Genomic DNA, 25,552 nt, shown 5'->3' with positions numbered 1-25,552 from the left:
AATTAGCTGTATGAGGAGGAGATTCTTCCAAGTGCTCCAGTATCTTACCCTTTTCAACTAAAATCTTACACATGTTCAATTCTAATTATGCCTTCCTTACCTGCCTCCTTTATAGCAATGTTTCTCAAACATGGAAATCATCTAGGGAATTTTAAAAAAATCCTGATGCTCAGGATACTTGCCTGAGATATTCTGATTTATTTGGTCTGGGATGATATCTGCTTATCAAAATTTCGTAAAGCTACCAGGGTGATACTAATGAGCAGCCAAAGTTGCAAACTATTGCTTTTATAATAAGCTTTTCCTAACTATTCTAATTGGATGTAAAAACTCCCTTTTTGAATCACTTATACTGTTGCATGCCTTAATCACTGCACTATTTTATTGCATTGATTTATTACATTTTGCATGCAATTGAAGTTACTTGTATGCTTGCCTTTTGAGCACAGTTTGTCTAAGAGATCACAAGTTTGTTGAAGACAATCTGAATCTCATCTATTGCTATATTCCCTGTGGTATTTAGGAGAAGATGTATATAATAAATATTTAGTAAGGTAAAATGACTAGAATCTTATGGTAGGCATGTTTCTTATTAGAGAAATAAGATACTTAGCTATAGACTAACAGTTTAACATGGGGAGTTGCTATTTAGAATATCCCTTTGAGCTTTCAGTTGATATGATAGGCTTACATTAACTGAGCAACAGTTTGAAAATGTATTTACAAAACTAGTTTTATTGTAAGGGTCAGGGTTAAAATGGAGGAGTAAAATGATTGATGATGGTTAGGGATTACTTTCAAAGAGGACTTCTAGGTGATGAGGAAAGGGATCTCAGATACAGGAGTAATGATTCTATATTAGCACTAGGGAGAAAATAAAAATTATGGCCACTATTTTTCATAAGTTTCAACAGAAACATCTATTTATTTATACTCTACTTAGAACTTTCAATTTAAACTCCCAGTTAGACTTTTAAACTCAGAAGTCTAATACAATTTCTAAACACTCTTTCTGACTTGGGAATTTTCAAAATTTCCTTTTGTTATTGATTTCTAATTTCATTCTATTGTGGTCAGATGACATGCTTTTTGTGATTGTATCATCTTTTAAAATTTATTGAAACTTATTTTATGGACTAATGTATGACCTACCCTAGAGAATGTTCATGTGCACTTGAGAAGAATACATATTTTGCTGTTGTTTGGTGGAGTGTCCTATACATGTCTATTGGTTTATAGTGTTGTTCAAGTCTTCTATTTCCTTGTGGATCTTCTTTCTAGATCTATCCATTACTTCAAGCAAAATATTGACGTTCCCAACTACTAATTTCAGTTTATGCTTCATGTATTCTGGAGCTCTGATGTCAGGTGATGATTATGTGTGTAAAATAGTCTTTTCTCCTAGCATTGTATGATATTTTTCTTTGTATCTAGTAACAATTTTTATTTTAAAGTTTATTTTGTTTGATACTAGTGTAGTAACTCCAGTTCCCTTTTGGTTATTACTTGCATGGTCTATCTTCTATTCTTTTACTTTCAAACTATTTGTGTGTTTGATCTGCAGTATGTCTCTTATAGCCAGCAAGCAGATGTTTTCTAATCCATTTTGCCAATCTGCCATTTAGTCAGTGTTAATCCATTCATAACTTAATGCAATTACTGATAATGTAAGATTTGCAATGACTATTTTCCTATTTTTTCTGTATGGCTAGACCTTGTTTTCTGTTAAATGGGTACTTTCTAGTGTATCATTTTAATTCTTCTGTTTTTTTAAATTAAGACTATTTTTAGAGCAGTTTTATGTACATAGTGAAATTGTGCAGCAGGTTCAGAGATTTACAATATACTAGCTGCCACTAAATATGCACAATTTCCCTGATATTGAAACCATATTTTCATTTTTTGATAGCTCATTTCTTTTTTAGCACTAGGTAATATTTGATTTTCTGAATGTAACATGCAGTTCATTTGGCCATTCACTTTCTGAAGAACAACTTGGTTCCAAGTTTTGGCAATTATGAATGAAGTTGACATTATAAACTTTCATGTGCAGGTCTTTGTGTGGATATGAGTTTTCAACTCAGTTAGGTAAATTCCAAAAAACATAATTGCTGGACCATATGGTAAATGTGTTTTTAGTCTAAATAAACTGCCAAACTGCCTTCTAAAATGGCTGTGTCACTGTGTTTTCCCACCAGCAGTAAATGAAAGTTTCTGATATTCCACATCCTCATTAGCATTTTGCATTGTCAGTGTTTTGGATTTTGGTAATTCCAATACATATATGCCCATGGTATTTCATTGTTGTTTCAATTTTCTATTTCTAAATAATGTATGATATTGAACATCTTTTCATGTGCTTATTTGAAATCTTTAATTCTTCTTGGGTGAGCTGTCTGTTCAGATCTTTTGACCATTTTTTAACGAGGTTGTTTGTTTCCTTACTGTTGAAGTTTAATTTTTCCTTATGTATTGTGGATACAAGTCCTTTTTCAGACACATCTTTGGCAAATATTTTCTCCCAGCCTGTGGCTTGTGTTCTCATTTCTTGGCAGTATTATTCAGAAAGCACTGTTTCAAAAATAGAATCCAGTTTAACAGTTACTTCTTTCATAGATTGTTCCTTTGATGTCATATCTAAAAAGTCATTGTCAAGCCCAAGGTCACCTAGATTTTTCTCCTATGTTATCTTCTAGGAGTTTTATAGATTTGTGCTTTGTATTTACATTTATGATCCATATTGAGTTAATTTTTGTGAAGGGCATAAGATCTGTGTCTGGATTCATTTTTTTTACATGTGATGTTCTGTTATTCCAGAATCATTTAATAAAAAGACTGCCTTTGCTTCACTGTATTGCCTTTACTTCTTCATCAAAGATCAGTTGAACCATATTTATATGAATCTATTTCTAGGCTCTCCATTCTCTTCCATTCATGAATTTGTTTAATTATTTATTTTTTTTCACCAGTCCCACACTGTCTTAATTACTGTAGCTTTATGTTAAGTTTTCATGTCAGGTAGTGTTAGTTCTCTGACTTTGTCCTTCTTCAATATTGTGTTAGCTATTCTGGGTCTTTTTCCTATGCGTATAACCACAGCATCAATTTGTGAATATCTACAATTTGTGAAATAACTTACTGGAAATTTTGCTAGCATTGTATTCTTGTAAAGTAGGCGTACTGATAACAAACATTCTCATTTGTTGTTTGTCTGAGAAAGTATTTAAATCTCCTTTACTTTGAAGGAGAATGTATCAGAGTAAAAAATTCTAGATGGGTGGTTTTTCTACGTTTTTCTAGTTTTTTTCTTAACACTTCAAATATTTCGTTTCACTCTCTTCTTGTTTGTCTAGTTTCTGAGGAGTAGTTGGTCATAATTCTTATCTTTATTCATCTGTAGATAAGGTGTTCTATTCTTCCGGTTTCTTTCAAGATTTTTTCTTTATCTTTGGCTTTCTGCATTTTGAATATGATATTCCTATGTAGTTGCATGCTTATGTGTATGTGCCATTATCATGTTTAGTTCTCTGAGCATCTTGAAACTGTCCTTTGGTGTATGACATTAATTTGGGGAAATTCTCAGTCACTATTGCTTCAAGTACTGCTTCTGTTTTTAGTTCTATCTCTTTCTTTCTGGTATTTCCACTATGCATATAATCTACCTTTCGTTATTGTCGCACAGTATTTCTTCGTTTTCTGTTCTGTGTTTTTGTTTTGATTTTTCCTTTTGCTTTTCTGTTTTATAAATTTCTATTGCTATATCCTCAAGCTCAGAGATTCTTTACTCAGCTATGTCTAATCTACTAATGAACACATCAAAAGCATTCTCATTTCTATTATAGTGTTATTTATCTTGCATTTCTTTTTGTTTTTTTCTTAGGTTTCTATCTCTCTGCTTACATTGCCTACCTATCGTACTTTATCCATTAGAACCCTTAGTTGATTAATAATTGTTTTAAATCCCTGGTCTGATTTTTCCAACATCCCTGCCATAGAGGAGTCTGATTCTTATGCTTGCTCTGTGTCTTCAATTGTCTTTTTGCCTTTAAGTATGCGTTGTAATTTTTTGATAGCCAGATATGACGTGCTGAGTGAAAGAACATTGGTAAAGAGACCTTTAGTAATGTGACAATAAACTGTGGTTGGCAGAGCAGCATTCCACAGCCCTATGACCAGGTCTCAGTACTTTCATAAGCCTGTTCCTCTGAACTATGAACTTCACAAGTGTTTCTCAGTCCTGTTCCCCACTGCTTAGGTGGGACTGGATGCCTAGACTTAGGTATTTCCCTTCTTCCATGTGGAAAACTAGAGAAGTATAGACCTGGGTATTTCCCTTTCTCCAAGTGAAGGCTAGAGTGGTCTTTAGTTGAACTTTTTTCCCTGAGTAGAAGTGACATTAGTTATGTATTTTCCTTCCCCTGGGTCAGTTAGTTCTGATAAAATACAAACAGTTTCACTTCAAGGCAGCCTTATTAAGAAAAACAAAATGCTTTGGCCTATTTCAGAATGGTTTCTTTTACCCTCCCTCTACCAGAAACATGAGGGGATTTTTCTCTGACATGGACCTTGAGATCCTGGTCAAGTTCCTGGTGGTTAAAAGTTACAACATTGTAGGGACTCCCCTATTCCTGGGCCTCCCCAGAATTTTTTACTCTCAGACTTGTTAATGTTAAATGAATTTCTACCAGATAAACAGATAATTGGATTTTATATGTTATTTGGTGAATCTATGCTTAAATAGCCCTGTAGCTCCTCTACTGATTTGTCACACTTCCATAAATTAGGTCAATAATGAAACAATGAGATCAAATGAATGTAACTATTTCTCAAGGCACAGCAGACAGCATGAGCTTCATGCCTTAAAGCCCCTGAAGCCCCATAACCCACTGGGTGATAAAGTGCAGGGCTAAGTAGGTGCCAAATGCACAGGTGAGGAGCACTAAATTTAGGAAATCCCCAACATGTAAGGGGCTGCTGGCAAATCTGCCGATTTTGCCCTATGGGAAGATATTGTCTTTATTACCCTGGAATGTAAGAAAATTCCCTATGGGGAGAAGAGGGAGGGTTTACTCTCCTATAATGTCCCTCAGGAGGGAGATCTTCTCTATCATTTTTATACTGGTAATGAAACAAATTTTTTACCTCTAGCTTCTGACATATGTAAAAGTGCCACGGAGAATTATCTCCCAACATTTCTACATACATTAACAAAAGATTCTTTCAAAACTATTTTAATTACAAATGTGCTGTATAAAGAAAAATACTGTGAATAACCAATGACAAAAATTGGATTAGTAACAAAATAATTTCTTCAAGAAATTAATTAAAATTGACTAAAATTTATGAACCTGCTCCTTTATTCATGGGTACCAAAATATGTAATACATTAATATTGTTGAAAATGAATTTCCCCTTGTTTCATTTGGGAAACTGTATACTTAATTGGTAGAAAACACGTAATATTAGATTCAATGGTCATTCATTATAGGTTTCATCTACCATTGAAATGACTAAATCTTTCATGCTTAGCCATTTTATGATTATAGTTCATTTTTAACCTGACTAACATATCAGTTTCTAAAAGGACCCGATGGGAAAAAAGAGTTATGCAAAAAATATTGAGAATATGTTTTAATAGCTTTATTGTGAATAAGCTTCTTATTTTTTGAAGGGCTTTTGTTAAAAAAAGCAAGATATAAGGCAAAATTTGCTGCTATTTTTCCATCTGGATGCTATGATGACACAATTTAGAGAAGCCCTAAATAGGACTCCCTGCCTTTTGGATAATTTGCTATTCAAAGAATCATGGGCTATTCTTCCAAATTTTCTGGGTCAACTTGTCTTGCAGCATCTCTTTCCCCACTGTGCTCACTTAAGCAAAATAAATTCAGCTATGTCTTTTATACAAAATATTTTCTTAGACAAAAAGGGGTATTCTGGATATACTATGGAAGAAAATGTGAAGTAATCTAAATGCCCAAGAAATTCAGGCTTTTACATTAATTTTTAGTTCCATTTTTTTTTGGCCAATTTTTTTCCTCTACTCTTCAGTATATGATCTGATTGTTTTTCTAAGTCCTTGGTATTTGGATAACTAAAATGTATATTATCTGAAAGACAAATAGATTTTGTAGTTCTGGGTTGAAATGTTTTCTCTCACCTATGAACATTTTCGCATTGGACCAGAATTCTGTCAGAAAGATTATTTTAAAATAGACTTTTCCACAACTGTCACTACTGTTCTATAAATTTTCATACCAGTAATATTTTATGTGCATCTACAAACCTATCTCATCACTTTTTGCTCTTACTATCCCACTTTCTTACGCAAGTACAGTTCCTCTAAAGCTCTTTACGGCTTTACCTCAACAGTATCACTATGGAGGAACTCTGGTGAGAACCAAATTTTCCTTAAAAAAAAACAACTGACTACTCAGGTCTCCACCTCTTTGACTCTCTTAACTGGACATTGGTAAAGCACATTAGTATATTGAAACATAATTGCATGTGAGTGATGTAGAGATTCTGCTGCTAGAACAAAAGCTTTTTTAAAAAAATAGAGATAAATTTTTTAGAGCAGCTTTAGGTTCTCAGCAAAATGGAGCAGAAAGTACAGAGATCTCCCATATATCCCCCATCCCTACATATACATAGCCTCCTCCATTATCAACGTCCCCCACCAGAGCAGTATAGTTGTTACAGTAAATGAGCTTACATTGATGCATCATAATCATTCAAATTTCATGGTTCACATTACAACTCACTCTTGGTGTTGTGCATTCTGTGGGTTTAGACCAATGTATAATGACATGTATCAATTTTTATAGAGTCATATAGAGTGTTTTCATTGTCCTAACAATTCTCTGTACTCCACCTGCTCATCCTTCCTACCCCACAACCTCTAGCAACCACTGGTCTTTTTGCTGTTTCCAAAAGTTTTGCCTTTTCCAAAATGTCATACAGTTGGAATCACAGAGTATGTAAATGAAAGATTGGCTTCTTTCATTTAGTAATATACATTTAAGGTCCCTTCACGTTTTTTCTTAACTTGATAGCTCACTTCTTTTTAGCACTGAATAATATTCTATTGTCTGGCTGTACCACAGCTTATTTATCCATTCATCTACTGAAGGACCTCTTGGTTTTTTTAAGCTTTGCCAGTTATGAAGGAAGCTGCTACAAACATCCATGTACAGGTTTTTGTATGGACATAAGGAACATGACTTTTTAAAGTTATAAAATAAATCGGCTTTTCCCAATTTTACAAATACCACATGTATCTTATACAAAATTAGAAAATGAAAGAAAATACAGGGTAGTTAATAAAAGTGTTCTATAATCTCATCATCAGAACTATCTAGCATTAATATTTGGCATATTTTTTTCCTTCCATTGTTTTCCAGTACATGGACACCCAGACACATATAGACTCATGTTTTGATATAATACAAAAGAAATCTATTTCTGAGGACTTTCTTATGTCATTAAATATTCTTCAAAGTATAATTTTCATTTTCTATTTAGTAGTCCTTCATGTGCATATTTCTAATTAATAAATTGATCTTGAACATGTTCATTTGTGCAATTTATGCTATAGTAAGCAGTTTTTTTACTAAAGTTTTGTTTGCAATTCCAGTTATTATAACAATTTCATATACATGAAATAATGACTTCTGAAGTAAAAATGTTTTTAAAGCTTTGATGCATGTTGCCAAATCACGTTCTATAAAGACTCCATTTATGATGCACAGGAAACAACCACAGGGCCAATCTAACCGCTTTTTTTTGAAGATATTACTTAACTGCCCATCCCTTCCCCTCCCATCTTTTTAAAAATTAACATCTTTATTGAGCTATAATTTATACAGAATAAAATTCAACTGTTTAAAGTATACAATTCAATGGTTTTGAGTGTTCTTGTTTCAGTGTTTTTTCTAGCAACATGAATTTAAAAACCTTCCGAATCCTAGAAAATGGCAGAACCTGATGCAGAGAGGCAGAAGATCACACTATCAGTGGGGCACTGGAGTTAGACACAGACACCAAGTAGTTAGGCCCAGTGAGCCAGAGAAAAGAAGAGTTGTTCTTGTAAGGGTGCTTGTTTTTACTCTTATTTAACCCTCTTCTAGAATTTTGTGTAAGTAAATATAGCCAGAAGCAAATGAATTAGAAAACTTTTAGAAATAAGGTGATTGAAGTAAGATTATGTAGGAAATCCAATAGACTCAAATGAAACAAAAATTTTAAATTTGTTCGAATTAATAAACAAGTTTAGTAAGATGATAGGATAAAAATAAATAAATATAAGCAAAATGCATAAGTATGTAACTAAAATATAAATATATATATGAAAAAATATATATAGCCCTGACTTGCCATTTATAACTGTTTAGAATATATAAGCATAATCTATTTTAAAATAGCCAGGTAAAAGCATAGAACAACTTGGTTCAATATCTTTATAACTAGTGTATGGAATATTATAAAACTTTAACTCATCTATTTTGTTAGTTAAAGATATTATAAAAATTATTTATTGAAAATCAACAAAAGGACATTTTTGGTACTTGAATCAGAAAACTATTACATATATATATATCAATTGCACATGGATTAATTAATGAGATCAGCACAATGACCAACACAAATCCCACATTATAATTATAATTATTATTATGATGTCTCTTGACAAAGTAATTCTAAAGTTCATTTGGGGGAAAAAGGAAGTGAAAATATTCAAGCAGATATTTAAAAAACAGAACAATAAGGGAATACTTGTTCTGTCAATATTAAAACCCATTACAAAGTTACCATGAATTACAGTGTTACTTTAAAAAAATCACAAGTTGAATCAATAATTTAGTATTAGTGGTCCTAGTTATAGAAGTATCAGAGCAATGCTTTGATTTTGACTCTAGTGTCCCTAACTTTAGCATTAGTTTATAGCTCTGAAACAGACCTTAACATAGAGTGTTACTTCCTATTTGATAAACTCAGTACCACACATATGGGGTTAAGGGAGGAGTTATTTAGTAAGTTACTACTATAGTATACTTATCAATTTAGAAAATAATAGATGAAATTGATCATTAACCTTACACTACATAGCAAAGGAAATTTGAAGCAGATGAAAAAGTTACATTTTAAGTAAAACTATTTTGTTTGTATTTGAAAAAAGTTTCAGATTACAAATATAATGAAAATCATAAACAAACAATATATTTTTACATAAAATGGAACTTTCTATCGGAAGAAATTCAGATGGTTTATAACCATGAAAAAATTTGTTCAGATTCATTAATGTAAGTTAGAACAATAAAAGCTTTTCCACATATTTATTAGCTAAGTTTTTACAAGCATGATAAAGTTAAGAAAGATATTGTCAAACGGTTACTCTCAAATCAAATGGAAGGGTGTATAGAATGTTGTAACTTTTCTGAAAAAAGCTTGATACTATATTTCAAGACCTTCTGCCAATCAGTTGGCCAGGATTTCTTTTGCACATGTACAGGGTTAACAACTGATGACTGGGATACACTTATGTCTTGGACCCTGCCCTCCTGGAGCCATTAGTCTGCCTAGAAAAAGACCTTTAACTCAGTGGCTCCACTTACTAGAATAAACTCTAGTCCTCTTAGCACTATTTGTAACAGCAAAATAATGGAATTAACTTAAATGCTTAATAGCGTGGAAAAATATGGTATGATACAGCCATTAAAAATTGTATCTGTGGAAAACATTTTTAAACATGAGGTGTAATCATGATTCAATGTTAAATGAAAAAAGTGAAATCCCAACGAATGTATATGGTATAGTTTCAATGTTGTTAAACCATTTCTATCGATCCATATGTCAGGATTGAAAATAAATACCAAAATTTAAAAGACTAGGTGACCTCCTTGAAGTGTTTCAGTGCATCAGTTTATTAATTTCCTTATTCATAAGGTTGGGAAATATTCTACTATTTATCTCACAAAATTCTTCCAAGAATTAAATAAATGATATGAGGTCATCATTAAGTGCTTACTAAGAAACTTGACCTAGAGAAAAAGTCAATGATTATAATTTTTTTTATTGTCATTCTTATTATTACCTTTAAAAAATTTAGAGGGGCTCCTCTGTTTTGTGAAACCCAGCATGGGTAAGCCTTTAAATTGTTCTCATTTCAGTTCCATCTTCTTTATTATAAAAGTATCTTCTGGCTTTTTGGAGCAGTTTGTCTATCATTCTTAGTGTTCAATGGTGTGATAATTTTTCACCTTTTTCTATCATATTCTGTGTAGTTTTGTCTAGGTTGCTAGACTCAATACTTAAATCCCTTTTGATCAGATATACATCATCAAAAAATCCAATCCATTTATCTTCTGTCTAAAGTGATCAACAACATCAAGTTCGGTGGCTCTGGTTTCTCCTGTAAGCTACTGTTGGCCAGTCTTTGAATAGTGTGAGGCAGTTCCACAGATGTTACCTGCACCAGATGCCCCAATGCTCTAAAGAAACTCCCCTCAAATTGCTTGGAAGCTCTTGCTGACCCAATACCAGGTCAGATCTCTGATAAGGGGCCCAGCAAACTGCTTTCCAGAGCAGATCCAGTAGACAGAGTGGTGGGCCAGCTAGTTGAAGAGCCCATTGTTGATTTTAGGTGGGATTTTCAAATTTATGTTATTTGAGTTGTATTTTGTTGCCTAGTAATATGGAATCAAAAAGATGTGCTGAGGAAGAAAATGTTCCCTTTTATATGCTTATAAACTTAGGGAAAAAACCCTGCATTTTCTTTATCGTGCAAATCAAAATCTATTTAAATCATAAGCTCTGAAATCCATTAAAATGTATGGTTACATCAGGAAATTATATCTCTTCCTAATTAGAATTTAATGTAAACTGATTTTTAATTGTTTTGTATAACCATGGGTAACAGATTTTTTTGAATACTGCATGGTGAAAATCGGCAAATATGTCAGGCAAAGCACAACATTAAAAGAAACCCACAGCATATGTTGACAGTTATAGAAGAATTGCTGCTGTTTTCACCCTTCACACCAGAATAATTTTTTCAATATTTACCTCCCATGTGTGGAGAGGGAAACATATGGGGCTTTACATAATCGTAAGCATAAACAGGTGGCTACTTAGGTACGTTTAATTTGCAGGCAACATCAATACTGAACAACGCAATCAGCACCACATGGCTCCCAAACTCTTTCCACTAACATTCCATTAGCAAAATTAAGATCATTAAAATAAAGGGAAGGTATACTCCTCCCTCAACAGGCTTCAACTACCTTTCACAGCCATGAATAAAACACATTTTCAAAAATGCCTCAGCATTTTGCTGTTTCTTTTGTTCAAGGAAACTTCAGCAACTGTGTATAATGTATACCTTGTGAATAACTAAAAGCAGCACAATATTTGCATTTAAAATGTGCCCACATCTCCCTATAATCTGCTTATTATGGGCATAAAATTATGGTGGTTAAATTCTAAGCAATTTATCAAGGTATGGGGTTAGACAAACTCCTCAAAGCAACCTGGAAATATTTCCCTAAAGGCTCCTCCACCGAAAGAGGTCACCAGAGGCTCATTTCCATACTCAAACACTCCAATGAAATCTGTGGAAATGATCATGCTGGGGTTTTTTATTCAATCTGTGTTAGGTACTGAATTGTGAATTATGTATTTTGTTCCACCCAATTTGATCCAGCTGGAATATCTAGTTTGTCCTCTTTGTACTAATCTCTCTGACTTTATAACCATCCTTCAATAGCTTAGAATTCCAGAATGAAAGAAAATGAGGAGAAAGAATAACAATTGCTTTTTCTCCTTTGCTTTTTTGGTGCTTGTTATGTGTTATGTACTGTCTGAGCATGTTGTATGTAATAAGTCACTTAATCACCACAATGACTTTATGAAATAGATATAATTTTCTCCATTTTACAGAAAAGGAAATCATAGCCCTGAGAGTTTAAATTTTCAAGTTTACACATCAAGGAAATGGCTGAGCCAGCATTAAACCTGGACTGTCTGAATCAACAATTCATACTATTAACCACTCCACTTTGCCTGAAATTGCTGTTTCACTGGCCCTGAAAATTCTATTGCTTAAGTCACCCAGGGCCAGGGTTAGTAAATATGTGGTATTTTGAAAATCTTCTAAGTAAAGCCTAGTGAGAGATTTTGGGATTCCTAAGGTTTGTTGGGGGTTCTTTCTAGATCTTTATGTGTCTTCCTTTAACACAAGGGGCAGTGTCTGAGGAACTGAAGAGTCTAGGTTTTGCCAAGGTTTATGAGAAGAATTTCTCTCACTCTCTCCTCATCCTTGATCTATTACTCATTCTCGCTGCTTGAGAAAGAGAAAATTTTAACATGAGCAAGTATATGTGACACATCTATTCATAAGTTATGATTATAACAGTTTTAGGTATAGATATCAAGTTATATCATGTGATTTCAAGACCTAACATTATTAATGTAAATTATTTGTTAAACATCTTAAATGTTTAGGTACTGCATAGTGTTACTGGGAAAAGAAGTTTTTCTTTTTTATGCAAAGGTTGAACCAAAGATGTCAACAGGAATTGAAAGGTTTATTGATTTATTCTTTTTACCTCCAGGTAAAATAACTATTAAAAATTGTTAATAGCTATTATAGACAATGGCAATTCCACTATAAATATAAAGATATTCAAACAGGAATTCTACAACCTTGCTTAGTCTCATCTAACATTTAACAATGTGGCCACCATCTTTGATATGTCTTCTCCCCTCCCAAATACTCAGTTAGATTACTGTACAAAATTTTCTTATTAATAACTTTAATGTTTTTCACATTCCTTGTTTCTATTCTTGGAGGTTATTCTATCAAGTTTGTTGAAGTCACTCATTAGTTGATGATCAATCATCTTATATTTGACTCTGAGAAATCTGGAGAAATTTCTTACAGTTTGGATGTTGTTATATATTCTAATACTTTGCACAAGGATTTTCTTTTTTGCTATGATAGGGCATTTCTCATACCCATTTCAACATGAACTTGAATGGAGATGCTTGAGCTAGAATTTCTAGTGGAAATATTAGATTTGGGGTAGTCTTGAAGAAGGTAGTTTTGTAGGATATTCCTACAAAACCTATCTTGTATGAATATTCCCAAGAGGTGTCCCAAAACAATCTATATTGTAGGACTAGGTCAGCATCACACCTAAGTTGTCTTGGGAATATAACAAAATGATAGAAAAACCACAAGAAGTGGTTTTATGGGCAAGTATAAATAACAGGATAAATAACAGGAGAAAGTTATATGGGCAATTGCATATAAATAACAGAATGTTTAAGAATTTGATTGCAGAACAAAGTACACATCTCATAAAAGGCCGACACACATGCTCAACAGAAATAAGTAGACACACTTTGCTTTAATGGCGAAAAGGCATAATCAGAAATATGCAGCAGTCTGACTTGTCTCCAAATCTTCTCCATATAGCTCAGTCCATTAGAAATTTTTGAACATGCATCTCAAATGTATATGTATATATTTAAAATTATTTGTGTGCATTTGATATATCTTTACCTGTATCTCAAGGGCAAATTTCCTTCTACTGCTAGTGGGTATGAGTCCGTATTTTGTTAACTTTGAAGTGTTACAAAAGTTTCAGCCACTTTCCATATAAACTAGACTACAATTATTTTTTTGTTGTTATCATTAATCTACAATTACATGAAGAACATTATGTTCACTGGAGGCTCTCCCCTACCCCAAGTACCCCCCTAACAAACTCCATTAAAGTCACTGTCCATCAGCATAGTAAGAGGTTGTAGAATAACTACGTGTCTTCTCTCTGTTGCACAGCCCTCCCCTTTCCCCTACCCCTCACATTATACATGCTAAACATAATACCCCCTTACTTTTTCCCCCACCCTTATCCCTCCCTACCCTCCCATTCTCCCCAGTCTCTTTCCCTTTGGTAACTGTTAGTCCATTCTTGGGTTTTGTGATTCTGCTGCTGTTTTGTTCCTTAAGTTTTTCCTTTGCTCTTATACTCCACAGATAAGTGAAATCATTTGGTATTTGTCTTTCTCTGTTTGGCTTATTTCACTGAACATAATACCTGCTAGCTCCATCCATATTGTTGCAAATTGTAGGATTTGTTTTCTTCTTATGGCTGAATAATATTCCATTGTGTATATGTACCACATCTTCTTTATCCATTCATCTACTGATGAACACTTTGGTTGCTTCCACTTCTTGGCTATTGAAAATAGTGCTGTGATAAACATAGGGGTGCATCTGTCTTTTTCAAACTGGAGTGCTGCATCCTTAGGGTAAATTCCTATAAGTGGAATTCCTGGGTCAAATGGTAAGTCTATTTTGAGCATTTTGAGGAACCTCCATACTGCTTTCCACAATGGTTGAACTAATTTACATTCCCACCAGCAGTGTAGGAGGGTTCCCCTTTCTCCACAACCTCGCCAACATTTGTTGTTGTTTGTCTTTCGGATGGTAGCCATCCTTACTGGTGTGAGATGATATCTCATTGTGGTTTTAATTTGCATTTCTCTGATAACTAGCAATGTGGAGCATCTTTTCATGTGTCTGTTGGCCATCTGAATTTCTTCCTTGGAGAATTGTCTGTCAGCACCTCTGCCCATTTTTGAATTGGATTATTTGCTTTTTGTTTGTTGAGGTGTGTGAGCTCTTTATATATTTTGGATGTAAAGCCTTTATCAGATCTGTCATTTACAAATATATTCTCCCATACTATAGGGTACCTTTTTGTTCTATTGATGGTGTCCTTTGCTGTACAGAAGCTTTTCAGCTTGATATAGTCCCACTTGTTCATTTTTGCTTTTGTTTTCCTTGCCCGGGGAGATATGTTCATGAAGAAGTCGCTAATGTTTATGTCCAAGAGATTTTTGCCTATGTTTTTTTCTAAGAGTTTTATGGTTTCATGACTTACTGTCAGGTTTTTGATCCATTTTGAATTTACTTTTGTGTATGGGGTTAGACAGTGATCCAATTTCATTCTCTTACATGTAGCTGTCCAGTTCTGCCAGCACCATCTGTTGAAGAGACTCATTTCCCCATTTTATGTCCATGGCTCCTTTATTGAATATTAATTGACCATATATGTTTGGATTAATGTCTGGAGTCTCTAATCTGTTCCACTGGTCTGTGGCTCTGTTCTTGTGCCAGTACCAAATTGTCTTGATTACTATGGCTTTGTAGTGAGCTTGAAGTTGGGGAGTGAGATCCCTGCCACTTCTTTCCCAGGATTGCTTTGGCTATTCAGGGTCTTGAGTGTTTTCATATGAATTTTTGAACTATTTGTTCCAGCTTGTTGAAGAATGCTGTTGGTAATTTGATAGGGATTGCATCAAATCTGTATATTGCTTTGGGCATAATGTCCATTTTGACGATACTAATTCTTCCTAGCCATGAGCATGGGAAGAGTTTCCATTTGTTAGTGTCCCCTCTAATTTCTCTTAAGAGTGACTTGTAGTTTTCAGGGTATAGGTCTTTCGTTTCTTTGGTTAGGTTTATTCCTAGGTATTTTATTCTTTTTGATGCAATTGTGAATGGAGTTGTTTTCCTGATTTCTCTTTCTATTGGTTCATTGTTAGTGTATAAGAAAGCTACAGATTTCTGTGTGTTAATTTTGTATCCTGCACCTTTGCCATATTCCAATATCAGTTCTAGTAGTTTTTGAGTGGAGTCTTTAGGGTTTTTTAAGTACAACATCATGTCATCTGCAAATAGTGACAGTTTAACTTCTTCTTTACCAATCTGGATTCCTTGTATTTCTTTGCTTTGTCTGATTACCTTGGCTAGGACCTCCCGTACTATGTTAAATAACAGTGGGGAGAGTGGGCATCCCTGTCTAGTTCCCGATCTCAGGGGAAAAGCTTTAAGCTTCTCGCTGTTCAGTATAATGTTGGCTGTGGGTTTACCATATATGGCCTTTATTATGTTGAGGTACTTGCCCTCTATTCCCATTTTGCTGAGAGTTTTTATCATGAATGGATGTTGAACTTTGTCGAATGCTTTTTCAGCATCTATGGAGATGATCATGTGGTTTTTGTCCTTCTTTTTGTTGATGTGGTGGATGATGTTGATGGATTTTCTAATGTTGTACCATCCTTGCATCCCTGAGATGAATCCCACTTCGTCATGGTGTATCATCCTTTTGATATACTTTTGAATTCAGTTTGCTAATATTTTATTGAGTATTTTTGCATCTACATTCATCAGGGATATTGCTCTGTAATTTTCTTTTTTGGTGGAGTCTTTGCCTGGTTTTGGTATTAGGGTGATGTTGGCTTCATGGAATGAGTTTGGGAGTATTCCCTCCTCTTCTATTTTTTGCAAAACTTTAAGGAGAATGGGTATTATATCTTCTCTGTATGTCTGATAAAATTCCGAGGTAAATCCATCTGGCCCAGGGGTTTTGTTCTTGGGTTGATTTTTGATTACCGCTTCAATTTCTTTGCTGGTAATTGGTTTGTTTAGATTTTGTGTTCCTTCCTTGGTCAGTCTTGGAAGGTTGTATTTTTCTAAGAAGTTGCCCATTTCTTCTAGGTTTTCCAGCTTCTTAGCATATAGGTTTTCATAGTAGTCTTTAATTCTTTTTATTTCTGTTGGGTCCATCGTGATGTTTCCTTTCTCATTTCTGATTCTGTTGATGTGTGTTGATTCTGTTTTTCTCTTAGTAAGTCTGGCTAGAGGCTTATCTATTTTGTTTATTTTCTCAAAGCACCAGCTCTTGGTTTCATTGATTTTTGCTAATGTTTTATTCTTCTCAATTTTGTTTATTTCTTTTCTGATATTTATTATGTCCCACCTTGTGCTGACTTTAGACCTCATTTGTTCTTCTTTTTCCAATTTTGATAATTGTGATGTTAGACTATTCATTTGGGTTTGTTCTTCCTTCTTTAAATATGCCTGGATTGCTATATAGTTTCCTCTTAAGACTGCTTTCACTGTGTGCCACAGAAGTTGGGGCTTTGTGTTGTTGTTGTTATTTATTTCCATATATTGCTGGATCTCCATTTTAATTTGGTCATTGATCCATTGACTATTTAGGCGCATGTTGTTAAGCCTCCATGTGTTTGGGAGCCTTTTTGCTTTCTTTGTACAATTTATTTCTAGTTTTATACCTTTGTGGTCTGAAAAGTTGGTTGGTAGAACTTCAATCTTTTTTAATTGCTCTTTTTGTGGCCTACTATGTGGTCTATTCTGGAGAATGTTCCATGTGCACTTGAGAAGAGTGTGTATCCTGTTGCTTTTGGGTGTAGAGTTCTATACATGTCTATTAGGTCCATCTGTTCTAGTGTGTTGTTCAATGCCTCTGTGTCCTTACTTATTTTCTGCCTGGTGGATCTGTTGTTTGGAGTGAATGGTGTGTTGAAGTCTCCTAAAATGAATACATTGCATTCTATTTCCTCCTTTAATTTTGTTAGTATTTGTTTCACATACATTGTTGTTTCTGTGTTGGTTGCATATATATTTATAATGTTATATCCTCTTGTTGGACTGACCCCTTTATCATTATGTAATGTCCTTCTTTATCTCTTGTTACTTTCTTTATTTTGAAGTCTATTGTGTCTGATACTAGTACTGCCACACCTGCTTTTTTCTCTCTATTGTTTGCATGAAATATCGTTTTCCATACCTTGACTTTTAGTCTGTGCATGTCTTTGTGTTTGAGGTGGGTCTCTTGTAAGCAGCATATAGATGGGTCTTGTTTTTTTATCCATTCAGTGAGTCTATGTCTTTTGATTGGTGCATTCAGTCCATTTACATTTAGGGTTATTATCGATAGGTATGTACTTATTCCCATTTCAGGCTTTAGATTTGTGGTTACCAAATGTTCCAGGTTACTTTCCTTACTATCTAAGAGTCTAACTTAACTCAGTATGCTGTTACAAACACAATCTAAAGGTTCTTTTCTATTTCTCCTCCTTTTTCTTCCTCCTTCATTCTTTATATATTAGGTGTCAAATTCTGTACTTTTTGTCTATCCCTTGATTGACTTTGGGGATAGGCAATTTAATTTTGCATTTGCCTTGCAATCAACTGCTCCACCCTCCCTACCGTGGTTTTACTACCTCTGGTGACAGCTATCCAACCCTAGTTACACTTCCATCCATAGCAGTCTCTCCAAAATAGACTGCAGAGATGGTTTGTGGGAGGTAAACTCTCTCAGCTTTTGCTTATCTGGAAATTGTTTAATCTCTCTTTCAAATTTAAATGATAATCTGGCTGGATAAAGCAATCTTGTTTCCAGGCCCTTCTGCTTCATGGCATTAAATACATCATTCCACTCCCTTCTTGCTTGTAAGGTTTCTGCTGAGAAGTCTGATGTTAGTCTGATGGGCTTTCCTTTGTATGTGATCTTATTTCTGCCTCTGGCTGCTTTTAACAGTCTGTCCTTATCCTTGATCTTTCCCATTTTAATTACTATGTGTCTTGGTGTTGTCTTCCTTGGGTCTCTTCTGTAGGGGGATCTGTGGGTCTCCATGGCCTGAGAGACTATCTCCTTCCCCAGATTAGGGAAGTTTTCAGCAACTACCTCATCAAAGACACTTCCTATCCCTTTCTCTCTCTCTTCTTCTGGTATCCCTATAATGTGAATATTGTTCCACTTGGATTGGTTGCACAGTTCTCTCAATATTCTTTCATTTTTAGAGATCCTTTTTTCTCTCTGTGCCTCAGCTTCTTTGTATTCCTCTTCTCTAGTTTCTATTTCATTTATTGTCTCCTCCACCTTATCCAACCTGTTTTTAATACCCTCCATCGTGCTCTTCAACGATTGGATCTCCAACCTGAATTCATCCCTGAGTTCTTGGATGTCTTTCCATACCTCCATTAGAATGTTGATGATTTTTATTTTGAACTCCCTTTCAGGAAGAGTCACAAGGTCCATATCATTTAAATCTTTCTCGGGAGTTGTTTTAACAATTTTACTCTGTACAAGGTTCCTTTGGCGTTTCATGTTTGTATATGCCACCCTCTAGTGTCCAGAAGCTCTATTCTGGAGCTGCTGAGCCCCTGAAGCAATGTCAGGGGTCACAGGGGAGCAGTATTGGTGCCTAGGGGGGAGGAAAGGGCTGTTCCCTGCTTCCTGGCTGCTGTGCCTGTCTCCACTGCCTGAACCGGTGGGCTAGTCACACAGGTATGTTTTTGTCCCAAAGCAGCTGGATATGGATCCCTGCTTTCTACAAGCAGCTGGAATCCAAGTCTCCCCAGGAACTCTGCCTGTATTAACTTTCCAACCCAGCAGTCTTGCTAGTCTCATGAAAGCACCATGAAATGTAGGTTTGTGCTCCCAGCGCAGATCTCTGGAGCTAGGTATTCAGCAGTCCCAGGCCCCCACTCCCTCCCTGCTCTGTTTCTCTTCCTCCCGCAGGTGAGCTGGGGTGGTGGAGGGGCTTGTGTCCCTCAGAGCCACAGCTCTGGTACGTTACCCCGTTCGCTGAGATTTGCTCTTTTCTCCCAGTGTGTGCAGTCTGACATCGTCCTCTTTCCTGTTGCTCTCTCAGGATTAGTTGCGCCAATTAAATTTTCTAATTGTATCCAGTTTTAGGAGGAAGCCTCTGTCTCTCCTCTCACACTGTCATCTTTAATCCTCTCCTAGACTACCATTATTTTTGCCTCATAATATGACTGAAGAAAAGCTTGAGTGGAAGTAGAAATGTTAGCTCTGCCATCTTGTTATTCCTTGTGTTTAAGTTAGTTTAATTTGCAGTGCATGGTTTCTTTGAAGGAAGTGTTTAAAGTGATTTATCCATTTTTGAGAGAATTACTTATTTAAAAACTATGATAATGTATTCTGTAAACCCATTTCTCCTGTCCAGGTAGCCTGAAGAACACTGAAAGAACATGACTTTTGTGTGTGCAGCATTATCAACCTGTGACAGTGTGTTTTCCTAGATATGTAACAATAATAATAACAATATTATACCCAGCAGTAATAGTAGTATAATTTCATTCAGGTTCCCAGACACAATTCTAAGGTGGTTAAGTGGGAGGGGGTTTTCCCACACATAACATCAGGCAATTCTCAAACACCAGCAGGGTATTAGAGAACTCAACTCAATTCTGATGCTCTCTGCCCGGAGACAGCACCAGATTCCCCAGGTTAAGGGCTCCATCCTACAAAACTGCCCTTTATCTCCCCACTCCAGATGCTGGATACAAGCCCCAGGCATAACCTGTGCTTCTGACCTACTCCCTGTAGATTGTAGGTTCCTACAACATCCCGTTTGGGTTAGATTAATTTGCTAGAGTGGCTCACAGAATGCAGGAAAACACTTATATTTACCAGTTTAATGAAACATACTGTAAAGAATACAAGTTAACATGCAGATGAAAAGACACATAGGACAAGGTCTCAAATAAAGGAGCTTTTATCCTCATGGAGCTTGGCACCTAGTTTGGTGGCACATGGAGGTGTTCTGGTTCCCCAAGTATAGAAGCTCTCCCTGATGGAGAAGCAGGATCCAACCGAGCAGAGAGCAATAAGCTTTGCTCAGGGGGTTTTGTGAGGACTTTACTGTATAGCCATGATTGATTAAATTGTTGGCCATTGGCTGATTCAAATTCCAGCCCCTGCTCTTGGGTGGGGTCCAAAAGTCTCTCAATAACATGAAAAAACACCTTTAAGATTCTGCAGTATTTTCAGGAATCTTCACCAAATATACCTGGCCAAACCCTTTCATACAAGCCCTTCACTTTGGGAAGTTCCCAGGCCTCCCTTGGAGGCCTCACCTACACTTACAGGCACGTGGCCATTTGAACTATTGAACAAATGAGATTAACGCCAGTCAGTGTCTTAATTATCAGTGAAGCTTATGTTGTTACACTGTTTGATTAAAAAAATTCTAAGACTTTATGCACCTAAAAGGAGGGTCGACACCCACCTTGGAATTTTCCCTGTTAGCTGATGATAGACTGGACAAGTAATTTATGATTTACAATAATAATGAAAGGTTGAAAGTGTAACTTCATGAGTGAGCCCTTCAACTATAGAAGCAAAACCTACCATGATTGTTATAAATTATGTGATGATAGAGACTTGATGGCATCTCTTTAAATCATGTGTTTATACATAAACTTTTGTGTTTGATTTATAACCGCTTCATATTGCTCTTTAGAAAATTAAATTATATCATACATGTTAATTTCTAGCACATTCTAACTAGCTTATATTTTAATAATCCCAGTTTTGATGACATGAGAGGAAGATGAGAATTAGTAAGTAAAGTTCACTATATAATTTCTTATCTCAGAGATGGAGGGAATACATTTGGCTGGAAGTGAGAAAGTAAGGTAGAGATGACATTAGGAAAAAAGATTGTTAACTCTTCACAATGGTTTTGTGATATGCATATTAAGCAATATTATGATACACAGGGAAATTTTAATTTTTTTAAATTATTTTTCCAATTGTGGTGGGAATTGCTGAAATAGAGAAAAAAGTAGAAAACAAACTAATGAGCATAAGTTCTGCACAGTGAACCAGGAAATTATTCTTGCTCTTCTCCTATTGGTGGGTCTGGAAAAGCTGATCTGTGCAAAATGAGGGCAAGCCTGGAATATATATATTTTTTGAAACGGAATCAGCATGTTTTCATAAATGTCCTTAAGTCATATATGTGACAGGAAGGTGGCCTGGTGTATTTTCAAGAGTGTAAGACTTGGATGTCAAAGGTTTGATATGAAATTCCAAAAACATGACTATGAAAATCATTACAATTCTTATATTCCCCAGTAATTTATTTGTTTTACTGTCCAGAAAAGATTATTTTGAAGAGAAATAATGCATATGAAAAAACTCATTCAAACTTGTAAATTTCTAGCCAAATTTCAGTTGTTACTATTATTATCAATAATAATAATTATAGATCATTAAGAATTAGTTAAAAGTATAAACTCCCAAATAATAAAGATTCAGGGACAAGATCTTAAAGACTAAGTTCACTTGTTGACTAACTTTCAACATATCAATTAATTCCTTTTCCTTATAATTTTTTGTCTCTCAAATGACATGCTCTTTATGAACAATTTCTCCTAATTCAAGAACAATAATATTCATTTTAATAGATGCTATGATCAAATTTGAAAGTAGAAATCCATTTTCTCTGTGTTTTTCAGCTTACTTTATGAAGATTACATATTGGCTTATTTTATAAGTACTTTCATGATCACTCAGCTCATGATAGGTGTTTTGACTTTCTTTGAAAGTATAACAAATAATACTTTCTCCAGTACAAAACTATCATACTCTTTGTGAAAAAGACAGAGGAAAAATTGGTCAAATTTAAAGCTAAGCAGGCATATGGTGCTTTTGTTTATTATGAAATTGAAATTCCAATATGACATCATATATAAATAAAAACTCTCCCTAGCTTATATGATCTTAGGAAGCTGTATATAAGGAGGGGCTCTGGATTGACTGCTGTAGGATAGGAAGAAACAAGTTAATCATATTTTTTCCAGTACTCTGCCACTTAGTATTACACTAAACTGTGTATTTAATCATCCTCTAAGGGAAAACACAGATTCACAGATTTTTCTTGCAATAGAGACATCCAACAAGACAGCTCTGAAGTGTGTGATTAACTTGAAATAATGGTGGTCCTTAGGGTTTCAGGCTTTTTCCATTTCATAACATTTTAGGTCTGTTATTACCTTAGGTGAACCCAATTCCCTAAGAAAGAAGATGCTGAATTAATTCTACTGTGACTTATGTCATCAATATAGCTAGGATAGAAATAAAATGATGTGTCTCCACCATTTATGAGATTTTAGGTAGCTATTTTTTTAAACTTATTTGACAAACACTGTTGAATTTTCTATACCCTGAAAGGGATTGTGGACTCAAAATAAATCTTCACACACAAATAAGATTAAACATGTGCATATACACACCCACACATGCACACGCACACATACACACAAATTCATTTACTGTTTTTTTGGATTTTCCCTGATATAGAATGTAATAAAATAAGAAGGTCCTTCAAAGCAAATGTTCCCTTGCCTTGCTGTCTTCAAGCACACCAGACAGCGATAAACACTGTTCCATTTCTAAAGTTTTTTGAGGACATACTGCCTTACTCATTCCTGGTCAGAACTGTATCACCCACACTTTTTCAGGAGGCTTATATCTACAAATAACCAAAATCCTGTATTTTTCATTTGAGCAAAGATTGACTACAAATATAAGTAATTCTAAATCTTTGTACAGCAACCCAAAGTAGAGATAAAAGACTTTGTAGCATAGTTAAAAATGCTGTGATGTATATTTATATGTGAACTTAATTGGAATGTATTTGTTGAGTAAACTAGTAAGTGATTTTTCCAAGCTATAGCATCCTGAGCTTTTTAATACACTATATTCTTAGTGCATGCTAGCATATAATATTATCATTAATTTACTTCTGGATTAAGAAAGCAATTATCTAATTTTTCTTATGTCCTTTTTTTCCCCTGGAATTTATTAAAATCTGTTCAATAAATAAATTTCTGAAAGTGCTACAAAGCATAAAATAAAAGCAAAATAACTTAAAGGGAAGAATTAAACATGCAAGCATAAAAAGCTGTATCTTAAACAGTAAAAATTCATTATTTTAGTGACTTTCCCAATAATATTACAGGAAAAAATTCAAATAGTGGAACTATGGTAAAACTGAAGAATGGGAAGAAAGAATGATATATAATCAAGAATATTCAATCCAGAACAACTACTGAACCCAGGTAGCACTGTCCAAGGACAGTTGTGTGGATTGCTAATATTTCATGATATGTTGGTATTGCTATTTATTACTGGATATTTCCCCAAGAGTTTTAAAATCAAGAAATCTGGGATTTTCTGCATGTTATATTCCCTTTTTGTGAGTTACAGTGCATCTAAAGCTTCTGACAAAGTTTTAAATTAATTGGAAATATGTAGATATCATTTCTTGTGGTAGAATACAGATAACATAAAATTTACCATTTTAAAGTGTACAACTCACTGTTGTTCAATACATTACAAGTCTGGACGACCATCACCACTGTCTAGTTCCAGGTATATAGCTTTGTAATTATTGACTATGAAACAGTTTCTTTCTGGAATATCTTTTAATATTTGTGCATCTAGAGAATATATTTATGAAAACACTGATCTAATCCAATACTCTGATTTTAAATATTAAAAATAAAAAAACAATCTTGAAAGATTAACTTGCTCAAGATTACATGGGTAGTTGGGATACAGACAATACCTCAAATGTCCCATTTCAAAGCACAGTGCCTTTTCAATTGCAAGGTTTTTTTGCCCTTGTTTTCTTTTACGTTGACTAGATCTGATGATCCAGTAATATACAGACAACACATTAAAATTTCCTAGAAGAAATCAGGATTAAAACAAGTATCCTTAATCTTTAAAAGGATACATTACTTTTAAGAGCTACATTATACTTGTTTTTAACTCACTGTGATTTTCTTATGAGAACTTTCATTGTAAGAACTATCTTTAATTCACACAATTCTCTTCTTAGGTCTTTTTAAGATTGTGGCTGATAAAACTCCATACCTTACTATGGAAGAAATTACAAGGACCATCCATATCGGGCCAAGTAGACTAGGGCATCCTTGCTTCTATCATCAGGAGGATATAAAACAAGAGAATCTTGTTGTAAAACAAGGTGAAGAAATCGTGCTCGACTCGGTGGAAGAGATCAATGGAGAAATAATGGTGAATTGTGGAGTGGTAAGGAATCATCAGAATCACTCATTCACTTTGCCTTTGTCACAAAAAGGAGAATTTTATGAGTGTAAAGATGAACATATTTACACCCTGAAAGAGATCGTTGAATGGAAGATCCCCAAGAATAGAACACGAACTGTGAAACTTACAGATTTTTCAAATAAGTGGGACCTAACAAATCCATTCCCTAAAGGCTTTGACGGTGCTCTGATTCTCAAGCCTGTGTATGAAATTCAAGGTGTGATGAAATGTAAGTATATACTTCAAATAATGCTCTATGAGCATGAGTATTGTGGGATTTGGGAAAGAGAAAAGCTTTAGAGTCTGAAGAATAGGACTCTGTCCCTAACTTGACCATTAAGCCTGCTGAGAGTTAGATTCTTCATCTATAAATAGGCAAACCATGCACTTGTTGCAAGGATCAAAAGGAATAATATATATAAATGTATATTGTAAATTGTGTGGTGCAATCCAAATGGAAGGTGCTGTAATTGTAAGGTACAGACAGATTAAAATATTAATTCACTTTTATCACTGCCAGTTAAGCATGGTCAGAAAAGAGCTGTTTTTTAGAATAAGGCATTTTTGGTTAGAAAGGGACTTTCTTCTATGGGGAGATTATCAACAAAAAGGTAAGGATGCAGAATTTCCTTAATATATTGGTTCCTTCTATTTTTTGTGATAGCCTTTTTTTCTTTTTTCGGCCACCCATTACTGATCATAAATCTTTCTAATAGCTGGGAGTCTCTCTGACCTAAGGGAAAATGATGGGACAAATTAATTCACACAGAAGTGTGTTTTAATAT

At 34.6% G+C, this 25,552-nt stretch overlaps 1 protein-coding gene across 1 annotated transcript in view; it reads left to right on the top strand.

Moving 5' to 3' along the window:
- THEMIS (thymocyte selection associated) overlaps positions 1–25,552 on the top strand; it is a 166,051-nt gene that overhangs the window by 37,069 nt on the left and 103,430 nt on the right. The window contains exon 3 of the mRNA XM_036994001.2: positions 24,538–24,996. Coding sequence (XP_036849896.2) covers positions 24,538–24,996 — 459 coding nt within the window. The remainder of the gene's footprint in view (positions 1–24,537; positions 24,997–25,552) is intronic.

Source organism: Manis javanica, chromosome 13, assembly GCF_040802235.1.
Source record: "Manis javanica isolate MJ-LG chromosome 13, MJ_LKY, whole genome shotgun sequence".
Taxonomy (NCBI): Eukaryota; Metazoa; Chordata; class Mammalia; order Pholidota; family Manidae; genus Manis; species Manis javanica.
The sequence above is the reverse complement of the archived record's forward strand: the minus strand, read 5'-3'. Positions and strand labels throughout refer to the sequence as shown.